Source organism: Nannospalax galili, unplaced genomic scaffold (genome assembly GCF_000622305.1).
Source record: "Nannospalax galili isolate Female #2095 unplaced genomic scaffold, S.galili_v1.0 scaffold1055, whole genome shotgun sequence".
NCBI lineage: Eukaryota > Metazoa > Chordata > Mammalia > Rodentia > Spalacidae > Nannospalax > Nannospalax galili.
This window is the reverse complement of record NW_008337140.1, coordinates 469,123-487,222: the sequence shown is the minus strand read 5'-3', so window position 1 is coordinate 487,222 and position 18,100 is coordinate 469,123. Positions and strand designations below refer to the sequence as shown.

At 39.9% G+C, this 18,100-nt stretch overlaps 1 protein-coding gene across 1 annotated transcript in view; it reads left to right on the top strand.

The window, feature by feature from the left end:
- The first annotated feature begins 2,385 nt into the window (after positions 1-2,385).
- Psmb2 (proteasome subunit beta 2) overlaps positions 2,386-18,100 on the top strand; it is a 36,383-nt gene continuing 20,668 nt past the window's right edge. Inside the window, exons 1-3 of the mRNA XM_008832115.3 lie at positions 2,386-2,586; positions 8,852-8,974; positions 9,358-9,428. Coding sequence (XP_008830337.1) covers positions 2,496-2,586; positions 8,852-8,974; positions 9,358-9,428 — 285 coding nt within the window. The 5' untranslated portion in view covers positions 2,386-2,495. The remainder of the gene's footprint in view (positions 2,587-8,851; positions 8,975-9,357; positions 9,429-18,100) is intronic.

Below are 18,100 nucleotides of genomic sequence, written 5' to 3'. Positions count from 1 at the left end.
CTTTACCAACTGAGCCATCTCCCCAGGCCCATCTCATTCCTTTTAATGGGTAAATAATATGCTGTTTATGCAGATACCATCACTGTAAAACAATGTCTCAGTTTAAATATGTAAGTTGGTTTTCTTTTGGTTGCTGTTGCACTGCTGCAATACCAAATATCTCTGTGCACAAATACTTGGGTTATTGTACAAATATTTCTTAGGATACATTTAAAAGATGATGCACATTTGTTTTTATTTTCTATTTTTATGGTGTTGGGTATAAAACTAAGGTTTTGAATGTGCTAGACAAACATTCTACTACTGAACTACACCTCAACTCTTAAATATTCAAAAACATCTTACTAGATTATATTACTTGTAAGTAGTTTTATATTTATGTAGTTTATATATATATATAACCCACTCTATGTAGCTTAATTATAATCACTCCTCTAGTGCCTTTTTTCTTTTCTTTTTTTTTTTCTTTGTCTTTTTGAGACAGGGTCTCCCTGTGGTCCCAGCTGGACTTGAACTCAGAGAGACCCGTCTGCCTCTGCCCCCTCCCCCACCCCAGTGCTGGGATTAAAGGCGTGTACCTTCACGTCCAGCTGACACTAGTGCCTTTTCTTATTTTCCCCTCTCCTTTCAAAACATTTTAAATTTTATTTATTTATTATTATTGTGGAGTGGTCATGGCACATTCAAATGTGGAGGTCAAAGGACAATGCTGGGGACTCAGTTCTCTCTTTCCATTGTGGGTTCCAGGGATTGAATTTAGGGTGTCTGGCTTGTTTGACAAGTGATTTTACCTACTGAGCTATCCAATCAGCCCCACCTTTTACTTTCATGTTCTCACTCCTCTGATTCCCTATATGAAAGAAAACGTGATATTTGTCTTTGTGATACTGGCCTATTGCACTTAATGTGATCTCAAGTGACAGCCATTTTTTTTTCTGAAAATGATGTAATTTCATTCTTTTATGTCTGAATAAAACTGTGCCGTGTTTGTGTGGACCCCCCCCCGTCCGTATCCCCAGCTGACCTGGAACTCCTTATGTAGACTAGGCTGGCTTTGATCTCATAGAGATTCACCTGCCTTGGTCTCCAAAGTACTGCGTGAGTCACCTCACCAAGCTCTATATAACCTAAAAAAAAAAAAAAAAATCCACTCTTGGGACTAAGAGACAGCTCAATGGTTAAGAGCACTGGTTGCTCTTGTAGAAGACTAAGATCTGGATCCCAGTATGCACATGGTAGATAACAACTGTCTGTAACTCTAATTCCAAGAGAGCCGACGCCCTCTTCTGACCTCCATGGGCATTGTATGACATGGATGCCCTTACATACATGCAGGGAATACACCCATATGCGTAAAATAAAATAAAAATAATAAATAAAATATTTAAAATTTCATTCATGTGTTGAGTACCTAGATTGCATCCATAACTTTGCTATTACGAATAGTGCAGCAGTAAACATGGGCCTACAGTTATCTCTATAATAAAATGACTTTCTTTTGGGGATATAACTAGAAGTGGTATAGCTGGATCAGATGGTAGGTCTAATTTTAATTCTTGTAAGTATATATTTTTTTACTTATTTTTATGTGTATGGGTATTTTGAGTGTATTTAAGTGCACCCAAGAGTGCCATGCCTTTAGAAGCCAGAAGAGGGCACTAGATTCACTAGAACAGGAGTTACTGCCTGCCCTTGTTCCTGCTGTGTGGGTGCTGGGAACCAAACTCAGGTTTTAGCCACTGAGTCATCTCTCCAAACTCGTGTGTATTTTTGAAACACGATCTCCCTGTGTAGTCCTGACTGAGCTGGAACTCAAGCTTGTGCGAACGTGCCCACTGTGAGCGCATTTTAAATGACAGACATGAACTAAATCAAATATTGAAATGTTCTCAATTTAATTTTATGTAGTCAAATGTTTTTTGCTGTTATGCTTCTGAACTCACTGCCATGCTCAGAAACATCTCTAACATTGATTAGCAAAATATTTTTCCATCTTCTCTGCCACTGTTTTTGTATTTTTTATCTTAACGCCTGTCTTTACCCTAATCATGCATTATTTATGAAAAGAATGAAAAAGGAGCTCCAGCTAATTGTTCTCCAATCTGGCTCGCAGAGAAGGGATTTCGGGGAGTTTATGGAGCAAGGAAGTGAAACCTGACCTTCCCGCTCGGGCACTACGAGTGCAGGCACGTCAACACAAGGCGCGATTTCGTCTTCATACAAATTTGATAATTCTAATTTCTAGATACAGAAACTGAACGTTGCAGAACCCGTAACTACCATATCAGGCGACACCGGGACAGCACACTTCCCAGCACGCAACCTCATTAACCTCTCGCGACGGCTTGACGTCATCGGCGCGCGCCGGTGGTCGGCGGTCGCGCGGCGGCGTGCGTCACGCCCAGTTTAGGTCTGCTGTGCTGTCTCACTGGTGAGGCCGAGTAGCCGGTGAGTCCTCCTCTCCGTGGAACTGCAGCCTCCGGCTTCCGTCCGGCATGGAGTACCTCATCGGCATTCAGGGCCCTGACTACGTCCTCGTCGCCTCCGACAGGGTGGCCGCCGGCAATATTGTCCAGATGAAGGACGGTGAGAGAAAGCGAGGCCGGCCTGGGTGGAGGGAGTGTGGGGTGAGCCCCGGGGCGGGCGGCGGGTGAAGCCCGGCCTGCTCTGCACCGGAGGAAGGTGGCGGGGGACCCTGGCTTTCGCTCTGCCCTAAGTGACCGTTGTTACTTTTAGAGGTTAGTTTACAGACTGCCAAAGGTGGGCTTCTGGAGAGAGACAGACTAGGAGACCAGAGCTTGGCGTTTTCCTTCTGCACCCCCAGTTTTCAGTTGTTAGGTTCGACCCTCTTTTTTCCAGCTTTCACTGGCTGCTAGGTTTTCCTCGTATGTTAAATAGCTAATGCAGTTGGAGATGAAGTCTCTTTACTGGCTTTATCCTTTTTGTACAAGTTATTTTGCAGTGTTCAGATTTTCTTATCAGTTAGATTAGTAATACCCAGCCCAAAACTTGTTGAGGACATTGGGCGAATGAGTCATACTAAATGTTTAGCATGGGGCGAGTAATAAACGGAAGTATTTATGTATCAGGTGTGTTAAGCCATTTGTATTATTATTTCATTAATTTTTTTAAGATAAGCACTATTATAACCCCACTTTGCACATGGTAATTGGAGACATAGTTTAAGAAATTTTCCTACAGACGTGGGAGATAGCTCAGCAGGTAAAAGTGATTGCTACCAAGCTTGATGACCCTGGGACCCACATGGTAGAGGGAGAGAACTGATTCCCACAGGTTGTCCCTCTGACCTCCACAAGCATGCTGTGGCATACACACACAGTCTTCAAATGATAAATGTAATTTTAAAATTAAAAAGAAACTTCCCTAAGCTCACAAATGGCAGAACTTGGGTTCAAACCTTTGTAGTTTGGGACTGAGCATACAGTTCACTGGTAAAGCACTTAGTTACCATGCATAAGGCCCAGGGTTCCATTCTTGGCACTGCAAAACAAATTAATCAACACCTGTAAAATCCAAGATCCTTTTTTTTAATTATTATTTTTATTTTATGTATATGAGTGTAATGCCTGCATGTAGCTAGATGTACCAGTGTCTTGCAGTGCCCTCGGAGTTCAGAAGAGGGCGTCAGATTCCCTGGAACTGGCGTTACAGATGGTTGTTAGCTGCCATGTGGGTGCTGAGAATGGAACCTGAGTCCTCTGCAAGAGCAGTCAGTGCTATTAACCACTGAGCCATCTCTCTAGGCCCGAAATCTAAGATCTTTTACCCATAGCAACTATACTATATTGCTTCTCTATAGTAAGTACTCAGAACATAATTTTAAAAAGATTTTTTCTATTGATTCACAGAATCTTAAGGGTGTGTTTTCATGATCATAGGGGTATTACTGATTGAAAAGCATTTTGCTTTTGCTCAGATGATTGAAAGTTCATTTCATAGGTTTGGGTCACCTGTGTATACTCTACAGTGCTGGGTACTGAGAGGAGGCAAAAAAAAAAAAAAAGAACGTGTAGCCCCTATTTTAAAAGAAGTTAACAGGGATGGGGGAGGTGGCTCAGTGGATAGAGAACTTGCTGTGTAAGCATAAGGACCTGAGTTCAAATTCCCAACACTCAACTTAAAAAAAGAAAGCCAGGCATGACTGTGTGTGCCTATAACTCCAGTGTTGGGGGTGGCAGGCAGAGACAGGCAGATCCTGGGAGCTCACTGGCCAGCCATTCAAGCCCAAAGGGTGAGCTTCTGGTTCAGGGGGAGACCCTGCCTCACGGGAATAAGGTAGAAGACATCTGACACCCTTTCTGACCTGGGCACATAGGTACACTCACATGCATGCAACACACACACACATAGGAAGTTAATAATTCAATAAGAGATTCATGTTTGTTGTACAAATAATTATAACACAAGCTAGAAAGTGATGTGTCATATGACGAACAGTCAAGCTTTGTGGTAGTGGAGAGGAAGAGGAGACTGTTAGAGATAATGAAGGGGAAGGAGAGATTCTGGTTGTACGGATTAGGTAAAGCTTTAAGGACAAATAACAGTTAACCACGTGTTTAGGAAAGAAAACAGTAAATACATCCTGAAGTATGTGACTGGAAGTGAGAAAGAACAGGTGCCTCTTGCACCTTCTGAAAGACAAAGGCATCTGTGCTTGTCACACTGGCTCCCCCCTGGGAGAATAGAAGGAATTCTGCAGGACTTCGCTTCTTCTGTTTTTTTCTGAAGTACTTGAAAGCAAACATCTGTGATACGGCTTGTTCCTCAGGTAAAATTACTTTATGAAATTTCATGATTAGTTTGTAGGAGTTTTGTTTGTAAACCAGTCTCCAAAGGACTAAATTTTTTTGAGAGGGGACTGGAGAGATGGCTCAGCCATTAAGAGCACTGGCTGCTCTTCCAGAGAACCCAGGTTAGGTTCCCAGCACCCACATAGAAGCAAACAAGTGTCTCTAACTTCAGTTTCGGGGATCTGACACTGTCTTCTGGCCTCCATGGGCATTGTATGCACTGGTGTACTTATATACAGGCAAAACACTCAGACACATAAAAATAAGTAAAATTTTAAAAGTTGTTTTGAGAGCCCATTATTTTGATTTTTAAATTTATTATTTTATTTTTAGTTTTTAGTTTATGTGTATGAGTGTACTGCCTGCACCCAAGTATGTAAGTGCACCCATGTCATGTATTGCTGGCAGAGGTCAGAAGAGGGTGTCAAATTCTCCTGGAACTGGGGTTACAGAGTGTTGTTAGCTACTATGTAGGAGCTGGGAATTGAACCTGGGTCCTCTGCAAGAGCACTGCTCTTAACCTCTGAGCCAATTCTCTAGCCCTAATTTTTTATTTTTATTTTATGTGTTTGAGTGTACTGCTTGCATGTATGTGCACCCATGTCATGCAGTGCCCACGGAGGTCAGAAGATGGCATCAGATCCCCTGGAACTGGAGTTACAGATTGTTGTTAGCCACCATGTGGGTGCTGGGAACCAAACCCAGGTCCTCTGCAAGAGTAGCCAGTGCATTTAACCACTGAGCCATCCACCCCCAAATGCCCATTATTTTGAAAAGTAAGGTTTTGACAAGCAAAGTGATTTTAGCATGAAGTACTGTCTAGGTGAAGGAGCAGCCAAGTCAGTGCCTTTAAAGGTCTTCTGTTTTCATCACAGAAATGCATGAATCACTTTGAAAAGTAGAGTATGCTTCATTCGGGAGGCAGAAGCAGGGATATCTCTGTGAGATCAAGGCCAGCCTGAAATTCATAGCAAGTTTCAGGCCAGTTGGGGGTACAAGAGACCCTATCTGAAAACAAACCAAAAAAACAACATCAAAAAAGTTAACTGGTTACCTCAGTTTGCTTGTGTATATGCTGCACTTTATGCCTCTTTTTCTTTTGGCCTGAACAGAGTTTTAAGTTACTCAGAGTTCTCCAGACCACACAAAACTCTCTGTTCTGAATTCCTACAACATATAGCATCTAAGCTGCATTACGCACACTAAGTACAATATTTCATTCTGCTGGGCATGGTGGCTCAAGCCTATAATCCCAGCACATGGGAGGCAGAGGTAGGTGAATCTCAGTGAATTGGAGACCAGCCTGGTCTACATAGTGAGTTGCAGGCCAGTCAGGGCAGCATAATGAGGCACTGTCTCAAGAAAAAAATTTTTTTTCCTTACCTATGGGTAGGCAGTGGTAAACGATAGTGTCACCATTTTACACATTTGGTAACTGGAGCATAGAGAGACAAACACAGTTCACCCGCTGGATGTGACCATAGCTGATGCCTAGTGGGTTCTGGTCTGTTTGACTCCATGTATTACACACTTAACTCACTTTTTTGTTTGTGTTTGTCTATCTTGTAAATTTCTTGTCAAGTATGAGAACTTCCCTAGAGCTGTACAGACAGCTTCTTGTACAACTCAGGGCCATAAAGAGCATCGTATTATTCTTTGCTCTTTATGGAACATGCTCACTTTAAAATAAAAATTAGGCCTGTATTAAATTTATTTAAAAATTGAACAGTTTACTGTCTAGAATCTTAGTCTTTCTTCTGAAATGTGACATGTTTGTAAGATCACCCCCCCTCCAAAGAACCTTTTTTTTTTTCAACATTTATTTAATTCTGTGTTTGTGTATGTTTTGGTCAGAGGTCGACTTGGAATTGGTTCTCTTCTTCCACCATGTGGGTTCTAGGGATTGAACTCAGGTCATCAGGCTTGGCAGTAAGCTCTTTTACTGAGCCATATTACTGCCCCCACATACACACACGGTTTTTCTTACTACAGAAATAATGGGAACTTCTAAATGTTTTCTTACAAAAGTGAAACATAGTAAATATAGAGATTTAGAAAATACTGATGAGAGGCTAGAGAGATGGCTCAACAGTTAAGAGCACTGGCTGCTCTTGCAGAGGACCTGGGTTCAATTCCCAGCACCCACATGGCAGATAACAGCTGTCTGTCTATAACCCCGGCCCCAGGGAAATCCAACATGTCTTCTGTCCTCTGTGGGCATTACATAACATAGGGGGCACTTATATATATTCAGCTAATACACTCATACACATAAAAATAATAAATAAGATTTTTTAAGGGAACTATTGATAAGAAAAAAAAGGAAATGAGAACTGTCCACATTCTTATTACTGTTAAGAACTTAATATATTCTCTGTTCCTTTTTCCTTGCGTGTCTGTAAATGAATGTTTTTCTTTTGTAAACAACTTTGCAAATTAACAGTCTTTGAATCTCTTCTAGCCTATGTAACAAGTAAATGTGGTTTTGGAGGAGAGTTTCAAGGCAGTTTGGCATTATCTACAGGCACATTTTAATGTGGATTTTTTTTTTCCCCTCAAAGTCTAAAACTCCATAATATTAGTATCTACAACTCTCCAACACTTGTAAAGTATTTGATAGTTGCGTTTGTTCCTTAAATCCTATTAAGAGATTTTGACATTTCAAAAGCTTTCATACAGGAAACATGTCTCCCAGGGAAGATTATTCAGCACTATTTGAAAAATGAGAAGTGAAAGTAGGGGTAAGATGGGAAGATTGACGCTTTCCTCTGAAGCTATAGACTAAATATGGAGTTTTCTTCCTTAGGCAATAATTACAACCTGAGTATTTATTTATCTATCTAATCTGAATAAGTCTGGTTCAGCTAGATAAGGTTAGAATATTATGATTTTCATGAGGTATTTAGATAGCTCACTGTTAGAATTATTACTTAGAATTTTTGCTTTGGCAACCAGTTTTCTCTTGCTTTAGAAATGTAGTTGGTTTACTTTAAAAAGTGATTTGTGTTCTCAGCTGATTTCTTTCTTCTTTTTTTTTTTTGAGATGACTATAGAATCTAATCTTTTTATACATGCTTTTATAGGTGGATATAACTAACATTTGTATTTGTAGAAATATTGCACAAATTTGTCCTCACTCGTGTGCCTAAAGATAATCACTGTTGTCTGGATTCCTTCAGTTTTTTCCATTGTTCTGTTTCTTGCATTTCAAATGTTCTTAAATTGTGTGTTTTAAGTGCATGCTGGGGATTGAACCCAGGGCTTCATTCATGCTCAGCACATGTAGTACCACTGAGTTTCATCCCTAGCTTCAAATTGTATTTTAAAATATTTATTATTTTTATTTTACGTGTATGAGTGTTATGCCTACATGTAGGTAAGTACACCTGTGTCATGCAATGCCCACAAAGGACAGAAGAGGCTGTCGAATCCCCTGGAATTGGAGTTACAAATAGTTGTTAGCTGCCATGTGAGTGCTGGAATTTGAACCTGGGTCTTCTGCAAGAACAGCCAATATTCTTAACTACTGAGCCATCTCTCCAGCCCCTCAAACTGCATTTTAAATAATCTGCTTTTATATATAATTTTCAACTGAAAATGACATTAGTAAAATATGTAGATAATTTAACCTAATTAGTGAAAACTAATACTGTTGTCTATTAAAATATTCTAATGACAATGATTAGTAAAATTCTTCAGTATAGAGACTGGAGAGATGGCTCAGCGGTTAAGAGCACTGACTGCTCTTGCAGGGGACCCAGGTTCAATTCCCAGCACCCACATGGTGGCTAACAACCATCCATAACTCCAGTTCCAGGGGATCCGATGCCTTCTTCTGACATCCGAGGGCATTGCACAACATGGGTGCACTTACATACATGCAGGCAATACACTCATACACACAAAAAATAAAATAAAATAAATTCTTCAATATATTACCTAATAGACTTGCTATGGTTGCAAGTCTATATAATATATATAATAACTTAATTTCTGTAAAGGCAATTTTTGATACGAATTTTGTTTTTTCCTTTGAGCAGATCATGACAAGATGTTTAAGATGAGTGAAAAAATCTTACTTCTGTGTGTTGGAGAGGCTGGAGACACTGTACAGTTTGCAGAATATATCCAGAAAAACGTGCAGCTTTATAAGATGCGGAATGGTGGGTAAGACTTAGAGTGTAGCCTTAGCTGATGTTTTATTTTTCTAGGGCTGCTGTAACAAAGTACCACAGACAGAGTGACATGAGACCCTGTGTCAAAAAATACAAACGTCTAAATAAAATGACCTTTAACACAATAGTCATAGTGAGGCTAGGTGTGGTCGTGCACACCTGTATTTCTAGCACTGAAAGGCAAAGGTAGGAAGAGCCAGGTTCAAGGCATCTTTAAAAAGAAAAGAAATAAGCCCAGTATGGTAGTATGCACCTTTAAAACAAACAAGCAAAACAACAAAAGAGAAAAGAAAGGGAAGCAGGAAAGATTTGGGGATGCTCTTATTTCCTCCTGCTTCACTTCAGGTATGACTCTTTATCTCTTATACCAGGGTATGAATTGTCTCCCACAGCAGCAGCTAATTTCACCCGGCGAAACTTGGCTGACTGTCTTCGGAGTCGGGTAAGTGACATAGTTAATAGTCTCTGATGACAGCAGGAAGATCTGTGTTTCTTTCATGTTTCCATTAGACATGAACAGTATTTTTGCCTATTTTGGCTCTCCTGAACCTTTCCATTGCTCTTCATTCCTTTGGATTTTTTCTCTGTTGCTTGGTGTTGTCTGCCAGTAATTCCATCACATAGAAGGCTAATGTAGGAGGATTGTGAATTCAAGGCTATCTTGGGCTATATAACTAGTTCTAGGTTAGCCCAGGCTATATGTAATGGAAAATCTGCCTTATTTTTTTGATGTTTTTAAAATATTGTATTTATTATTTTTATTTTATGTGCATGAGTGTATTGCCTGCATGTATTTAAGTGCACCTGTGTGCAGTACCCACAGAAGTCAAGAAAAGGGCATTGGATTCCCCTGGAACTGAAGTTAACAGACGGTTGTTAGCCTCTCTGTGGGTCCTGGGAATTGAACCCATGTCCTCTGCAAGAACAGTCTCTTAACTGCTGAGCCATCTCACCAGCCCCTATTTTTGTTTTATTGAGACCGGGTCTCCCTGTAGTCCCAGCTAGCTTAGAACTCACTGTGTGGACTGTGCTGGCCTCAGTCTAACCAAGATTCTCCTGCCTTGGCCTCTGCCTCTGCCTCTGCCTCTGCCTCCTGAGTACTAGGATTAAGGGCATATGCTACCAAGCCCAGCCTGTCTTTTACTTTTTTTTAAAGTGGTTTTTTTGGGGGGCGAGGGGGGTTGTAGCATTTATTTATTTGTGTGTGTGTGTGTGTGTGTGTGTGTGTGTGTGTATACGTACATGTATGGAGGCCAGAAGACAGTTTGTAGAAGTCAGTTCTCACCTTCTACCATGTAGTTTCCAAGAATTGAACTGAGGTTGTCAGGCTTGACAGCAGTTGCTTTTACTGCTGAGCCACCTTACTAGCCCCAAAAGAAAATTGTAGCATGTTAACACAAATGTCTGTGGTAACCTACCTTTTTTTTTCCCTCCAAAAGACGTAATTTTTTAGAAAGCAATTTAAGGCTCACAGCAAAAATAAGAGGGAAATTCAAAGATTTTCCAGCCTTAACCTATAAACTTAACCTACAAACAGATCTGTATCATCCTGCATTATTAGCATCTAGGAGTAGCCTGTTTGTGACAACTGATGAACCTACTTTGACAGCCAAAGTTCATAGTTTACGTTAGGGTTTACTAGGTGCCATACATTCTGTGAGTTTGGATGAATATGAAGGACCCGTGACCATCATTATAGTAGATGCAATACTTTCTCTGCTCTGAAAGTCCTCTATGTCACATCTGTTCATTCTTCTCCATCTGCTCAGCCCCTGACAACCACAGATTTTTTTTTACTGTTTCCATAGTTTTCCTTGTCCAGGATGTTGTGTCATAGGGTTTGAATCATACCTTATGCAGGCTTTTCAAGTTGGCGTCTTAGTAACCTGCATTTAAAGTTCCTTCATGTCTTTTCATGGCTTGATAGTTACTTTTTAGCACTGAATAGTTTTCCATTACCTAAGTATACTGTAGTTTATTTGTCTTTCCACTTCCTGAAGGACATCTTCGTTGCTTCCAGGTTTAGGTAGTTATGATAAAGGTGTTGTAAACATTGATATTTGGGAGTTTTAGTCATCTTTCAATTCCCTGAATTTGTACAGTAAAAATGTTTAATTTTGTAAGAAAATGCCACCCAGAAAAACCTCAAAACAAAAAATGAGTGAGGTGGTACACACCTTTAATCCCAGCACGCAGGAGGGAGCAACAGAGGCAGATGGATCTCTGTGAGTGAATTCCAGGCTGGCCAGGGCTACGTGATGAGACCCTGTCTCAAAAAAAAAAAAAAAAAAAAAAGTGGCAAAATTTTTTTTCAAAGTGCTTTCAGTTATTTTAGCCTGTGGCTGAATGTCCCTACATGGTAATTGAGGTAAATGATGAAAATTTTCATTTTAAGATTGTATGTGACTGTGACTTTGTTGCTAAAGCGCAGGGAATTGTTCCTCACTTTTCTGGTCTTGTCCTGCTGTGGAGTTCTCTGTCTCATGTTAAAAGATACAACACTGATTCAAGGATTGAATGCTTAAAAGATTATGTAGGATGTGCCAAAAGAGCTCATATGATTGCTGAGGGTGAGTATTATCTCCACAGGGACTAGGTAAATAGAGCCTTACCATGTGACCTCACCTCCTGTGCCTATTTACTCATCTCTGAAATCAAGATAACTTCCCAACCCCACAGGAGTGCTAGGAAAATGAATGCTTGTAAATCATAATATTTAACATTCATACGACTTTTGCCCAAAGCAGTTTGCTTAATAATTTAATCTACTCACTATTCCACTGAGACAGAGAGTTGATTCTCTCGCTGATATAGTGAAAGGCATAAAGTGGCAAAGGGACTAGTTCAGGAAACACAGCAGGTCAGACAAAGCTACAACAATAATACCATAATTTGACTATTTTGCCTTAAGGTCAACTCCTTGGTTCTTCAGTAGCAGTTTTAGAACACTGGTCTTCTTGATTTTGGTTTCTTTTACTTGCTTAAACTTAGCTACATATAATCCAAATAAGTATAGGTATTGGTTTTTTTTTTATATATAGTTACTTACTGTAGATTTTAGAAAATGTTTTATTATTTTTATTTTATGTGTATGAGTGTATTGCCTGTATATATGTAAGTGCACCCATGTTGTGTAATGCCCGTGAAGGTCAGAAGAGGGCATTGGATCCCCTGGAACTGGAGTTACAGATGGTTGTTAGCTGCCATGTGGGTTTTGAGAACTAAACCCAGGTCCTCTGCAAGAGCAGTCAGTATTCTTAACTACTGAGCCATCTCTCCAGCCTACTATAGATCTTTAAAGCAGTTTATGTTTCAGTGCCTAGTACTGGACCAGAAACATCTCACTAAATAGACTCTGTCTCAGTGCTAACTTTAACCATGGCCTTTGCAATCTCAATAATCGTATTTGAAAAGAAACTAGAGATATGATGAATTGTAAAGTGGAGATAGATGTGCATACATTGTTTTGAGCTGGTGAAAAGTCACTGGTCTTTTCTTATTCAATCCTTGAGAGAGGAGTATGGGTTGGTATTAGTTTTCCTGTGACCCAGAAGTTCCTGTAGTGCTCATGTTCAGTCAGGAGTATGCTTTGTCTCTTATATAGAAGGTTCCTCTGACTTATCAAACAGAACTGGAATAAAAATCCAGCTTTGGGCACAATACATACTTTGTCATTAAATGCTGCAGACATTAAGCGAGTTAAGCTTCTTTTAGAATTGAGATAAGAGTGGAAATTTGCTTCATGCAAATGCAGTGAATCCACTTAATCCCCCACTAGCAGAAATGCTTGATGTTTGAACAAATAAATATCCCTTGTAGACAGTGACAAGGGGCTATAGTAAGTATTGACTGCTCTGCCTTGTGCTTTGGCTTTGTTCTCCTCACATCAAAATAGATTAGTCTAAACTATGAATTTGTGCTTTATTTAGAATTTTTTGTGTGTATGTGAGTGTGTATGTGCATGAGCATTCAGGTGCCCATGGAGGCCAGAAGGCATCAGATCCCCTGGAGCTGGAGTTACTTGGGTGCTGGAAGCTGTGGAAGCTGAACTTGGGGCCTCTGTAAGAGCAACAAGTGCTCTTAACCACTGAGCCATCTCTCCAGTGCCAGTACTTTAGTTATTTTACTATGTAAAAAGAAACGATAGTGTTTTTATGTCTTCCTAATACGGATACAGTCACTTAACTGGTACATTTGCGTGGTGACGTCAGTTGGCATGCTGTACTTATTTTGTATTAGCCATTGTCATGTAAAGTTTGTCATAGCTCAGATTGTTTCAGTTTCCACATTTGTATGTATGTATCTGTCCTTGTTTGTGTCTGTGTGAATGTGTGTGCATATGTACAACATACTTGCAGGTGGTTTCAAATTGGAAGGACTTTTATGACAGAATATGTAATGAATCTTATTAAATCTGACTAAAATATAGACAGTTTGGGATTGTGATTGTGAATAGTTTTTGGAATTAAATTGCTGGGATGAATATGCTAGCTGTCTGTCTTTGAACAAATTCTAAGTTTAATTTCCCTACTTAAAATAATAGTACTTTGCTGGGCATGGCGGCGCACGCCTTTAATCCCAGCACTCGGGGAGGCAGAGGCAGGCGGATCTCTGTGAGTTCCAGGTCAGCTGGGGCTACAGGGAGACCCTGTCTCAAAAATACCAAAAAAAAACCCCAAAACTAATAATAATAATAATAATAATAATAATAATAATAGTACTTCATGAGGTCATTATAAAGATTAAGTGGGAGGTAATCATGCAGTCATTGTACAGTATATAACACATATAGTGATAAAAGTATGCTTTTTGTTTTTATGCTGCTATTGCTGTTTGATTAAAGAATTTAATGGCTGTAAGTTACCTTTCTATAGAGAATTCTTTGTTGTGCTATTTTAATTCAACCTATTGGTTGCTAGAAGTTATGAAAATTATTAGTATTGATAGGGAATATAGAAATAAAGTTAACATTGAGCATGTTAAGATTTGTTCTAGGTCTACACAATGTTTATGACTGTGACTAGACAGAAAGAGCTATTTAAATTCAAATTAGTTAAATGTCCCTCCCCCTCCTGCTGCCTTGAATTGAAGATAGGACCTCATGCATGCCATTCAAGCAGTCTGCCACTGAGCTACATCCTCCAGTAGTGAAATATTTAAATTTATTCGGTTAAATAAAAAGTCCGGGAAATTGTCTACTAGATTTTTCCTGAGTGAGAAATAAAATTGCATTTCTTTGTTTTTGGTACTGGAGTTTGAATACGCCTTGCACGTGCAAAGTGTACATGCTATCATGGAACTACTATACCCCCAAACCCCAATGTTTATTTAATTTTTTAAAGTTTTTTTGAGGGTCTTTTTAAAACATTTCTTATAGTCTGGTGTGATGACGCACACCTTCAATCCCAGCACTCAGGAGGGGGAGGCAGGTGGATCTCTGTGAGATTGAGGCTAAAACACAAAACAAAAACACTTTTATTACATACATACATACATACATACATACATACATTTATTTATTTATGTGGGTCGACCATAGTGGGCCTGTAGAGGTCAGAGGATGGATAACTTGTAGGAGTTGATTCTTTCCTTCCACGCTGTGGGTCTTGGGGTTGTTAAGCTTGACAGCAAAGACCTTAACCACTAAGCCATCTCACCAACCCCCTTGTGGCATTTTAAAAAATGTGTTTTATCTGAGTGCCCTAAAATTAATGATTCCAGTCCCTGTTTCCATACTATGGCTATGGAAACTGAGGTATGTGCTAGCCAACTCTGGTGTCTTTGGGGAATGTGGGGTTTTGTGTCAAAGCTTAAGCAGTTTCCTGGCCTCTATAATGTAATCTTTAGGGCTTTACTACTGCTACTCAATGGCCAGTGTTTTCACAGAAGTTTCTGAAGTGTTTCATGAGCCTTTGGTAACTTTTTTAAAATTAAGACCACACTTATAGCAACTTGAACAGTAGAAATAATGAAAAATACTGGCAAGAATGTTTTCATGGAACTTTCTGAAGTGTTTCATGAGCTTTTGGTAACTTTTTTTTTTTTTTTTTTTTTTTTTGTCTTTTTGAGACAGGGTCTCCCTGTAGCCCCAGCTAGCCTGGAACTCGCTATATAGACCAGGCTGACCTTGAACTCACAGAGATCCTCTTGCCTCTGCCTCCTGAGTGCTGCAACTAAAGGTGTGTATCACCATACCCAGCATTAGCTTTTTTTTTTTTTTTTTTAAATTTGGGGCCCCACTCGTAAATGCTTAGCAAATGAACAGAAATAATGAAAAATATCTCACCTGGTGTACTGGTTTTCAGCCCTGGTTCTGTAAAGCTGCCTTTGAAAATTCACCAGGAAAGATTACCATAATGAAACTTTAAGTTTCATGTAGATTAACTCTACTTTCATCTTTCATATATAGCAATTCCATATAAGGTTATATCTGAAAAGGTGAGGTCACCATTCTTTTTCCATCATAGTTTAAAAACTAATAGTTGGAAGAGCCCTGCCTTAGGAGGTTTAGCACTAGCTCTGCTATGAGTTAGTTGAAAACCAAAAGAGAAAGAAAGCAACTGATTGGATGATTTTGATGGTCTCCTTAGTGCTCAAATAGCATTACCTAAAGTTGTCTGATGTCAGCTGGGGGTGTAGCTCAGCAGTAGAGCATGTACTTAGCAAGGCCCTAGGTTCAATCCCCAGCACTAAGAAAATAAGCATAAAGATGTGATGTCAGTGAAAGGAAAAGAAATGCAGGAGAGAATTTTGGGTGGGTATTAGTGACTTCAGAAGTTACCATGGTTTGTCTCAGCTCTCTTCTTGAATTTGAGTGTATTTGCTCTTGATGGTAGGAGGCATGTACAGTGTGCTCGTGTCCTAAAATAATCTGTTGCTGTGAGCCTTCTGTTCTGCACTGGAGTTATTTTCTTCATGCTTTAGGTAGCTGGCATAAAGACTTCATCTGTTTATTGCTACCCTTAAGGTCATGTGACCTGGTGAACAGATGGGCCAGGTGAAACCTTGACTTTGCAGGTCCTATCCCCTAAACAAGACCAACCATTTGTTACATGTGATTAAAATATCATTAACAAGGGTAATTTCACATGCTTTTTGGCAAATGTGGTTAGCAGGATGTGACATGACGCAGCACTGCCTTCTTCCTCTATGTGCCATCTCCCTTGAGACCTCATCTCCGCTGCTCACCCCCGTCCTTCCCATGCCCAGGCTTGCCTTCCAGCTCACCTGCTCCAGATGGGTGGCACAGTGGGAGGACACTGGCAAAGGCAGATGTGTTTATTTTCCGGAGACAAAATGTTGTGCTGCTGCAGATGGCAGTGCCTTAGAGCAAATGGCAACCTTTGACACCACTGCCACACAGCCTGGGCATCTTGACAGACAGAGAGCTGGCTTATTTTTGGTGATGGGGAAACTGGGGAGAGAAACAAAATTGAAGATGTTAATCGATTCTTGGATTTTGGATGTTCGAGCATCGGTTTTCTACTGGTGGGGAGCAGTTTTCTTCCCCACTACACCTCATCCAGCTAGTTATAGCTGACTGGATTTTCATTATAGGCCAAGAGTTATGTGTGTTCGTTAGTTTGCTTCCTAGTATCAATGAAGTAAAAACTGGAAACATATTGCTACATTTAGATAATTCAGTTGTACTGCAAAACATATGTATATCCCAGGTCACATCTCACCCAGGTCTCCTAGGATTGGGGGTGGCTCATGTCTGCCCCATTGGAGATACTGGTGTTCTATTTTTAGTGGTCATTTTGATTATTCAAAGGCCCAGGGACAGATGTGCCTTGAAGTTGAGGCACCTTAATTAATATGACAACACTTTGTGCTTATAGTGTTTTTCTACCAGAATAAAAATTCTGACAGCTGTCCTTTTAAGCAATTTGCTTATTCAGTCATTAGGGCTTGACTAAGTCCATTAAGAAGACAAAGAGTGGCTGTTGAATCATTACACTTACTAGTCTCCTAAGAAAAAAATAGCTTCTGAAGATTCTTCTTTGAAGCTACTGGCTTTATCAGAAAAGCTTTTTTCCCCTTTTCTTCTTTAAAAAAAAAAAAAAAAAAAGTGGTGTTTTTCCCAGCCCTAGTGCTGATAGAGTTAGGAGTTTGCAGGTGTAAAGTCCTCCCCTCCCCTTTCCCATCTCTCTCCAGGGGGTTGTATGTGAGAAGGTGTTGCTTTCTCACTCAGAGAGCATATATGTGCTACCCTGTTGGATGCCTGCTGTGAGGAGAGAGACCCCCTGTTCTGGTTGAATGGAGTAAGCCTATTGGATGGCTGGAATTGTACAATCTCATAATGCCAGCTTTTCACCTAAAATATCTTTCCTAAGCACAGTGAAGATGAAACAGTATAGGTAATTGGTTTAGGTTTCTATTGTTTTGAAACTTATTTCTTTAAAAATTAGATATGATTTAAGCTCGGAGTGGCAGAATGTTATATCTGCTTAGTAATAACATTCTTTTATATTTAAAATGTTTACTATTAGAAATGTAGGCTTACCCCCACCTTTTAAGATTACTTTAAACCAGTGCCCTAGTCTGGGTAGACACAGTTGTCCTCAAGCCCTAACACTTGGATAGAAACACACTTAAACCCTGCCATCTTAGTGCCTCTTTTTATCTGAGTAGCATCACATAGGGCTATGAATTTAAGAACTAGCCTCAAAAACGCTATGAGATTTTATTTACTCTCCCTAAAATGCATGTGAACAGTAGAAAGACTTTTCAATGGAGGGACAGTTAGCTGTTTTATTACTTGACCTGGGAAGAAGTTACATGAGTATTCATTATATTCACTAAGCTGTACATATGTTTTATGCCCTTTTACATGTGTTTTCATACAAAGATTTATGAAGACAAAAAGGAAGACTAAACAGGCAAGGGCGCATAATGTATTTTTTAAGTTAAAAATGAAAAAGTTCGTTGGGTGTGGTGACACGTGCCTTTGATCCCAGTACTCAGGAGGCGGAGGCGGGTGGATCTCTGTGAGTTCAAGGCCAGCCTGGTCTACATAGTGAGTTCCAGGCCAACTGGGGCTACAGGGAGACCCTGTCTCAAAAAGATCAAAAAAAAAAGAATGGAAGGAAGGAAGGGATAGAAGGAGGGAAG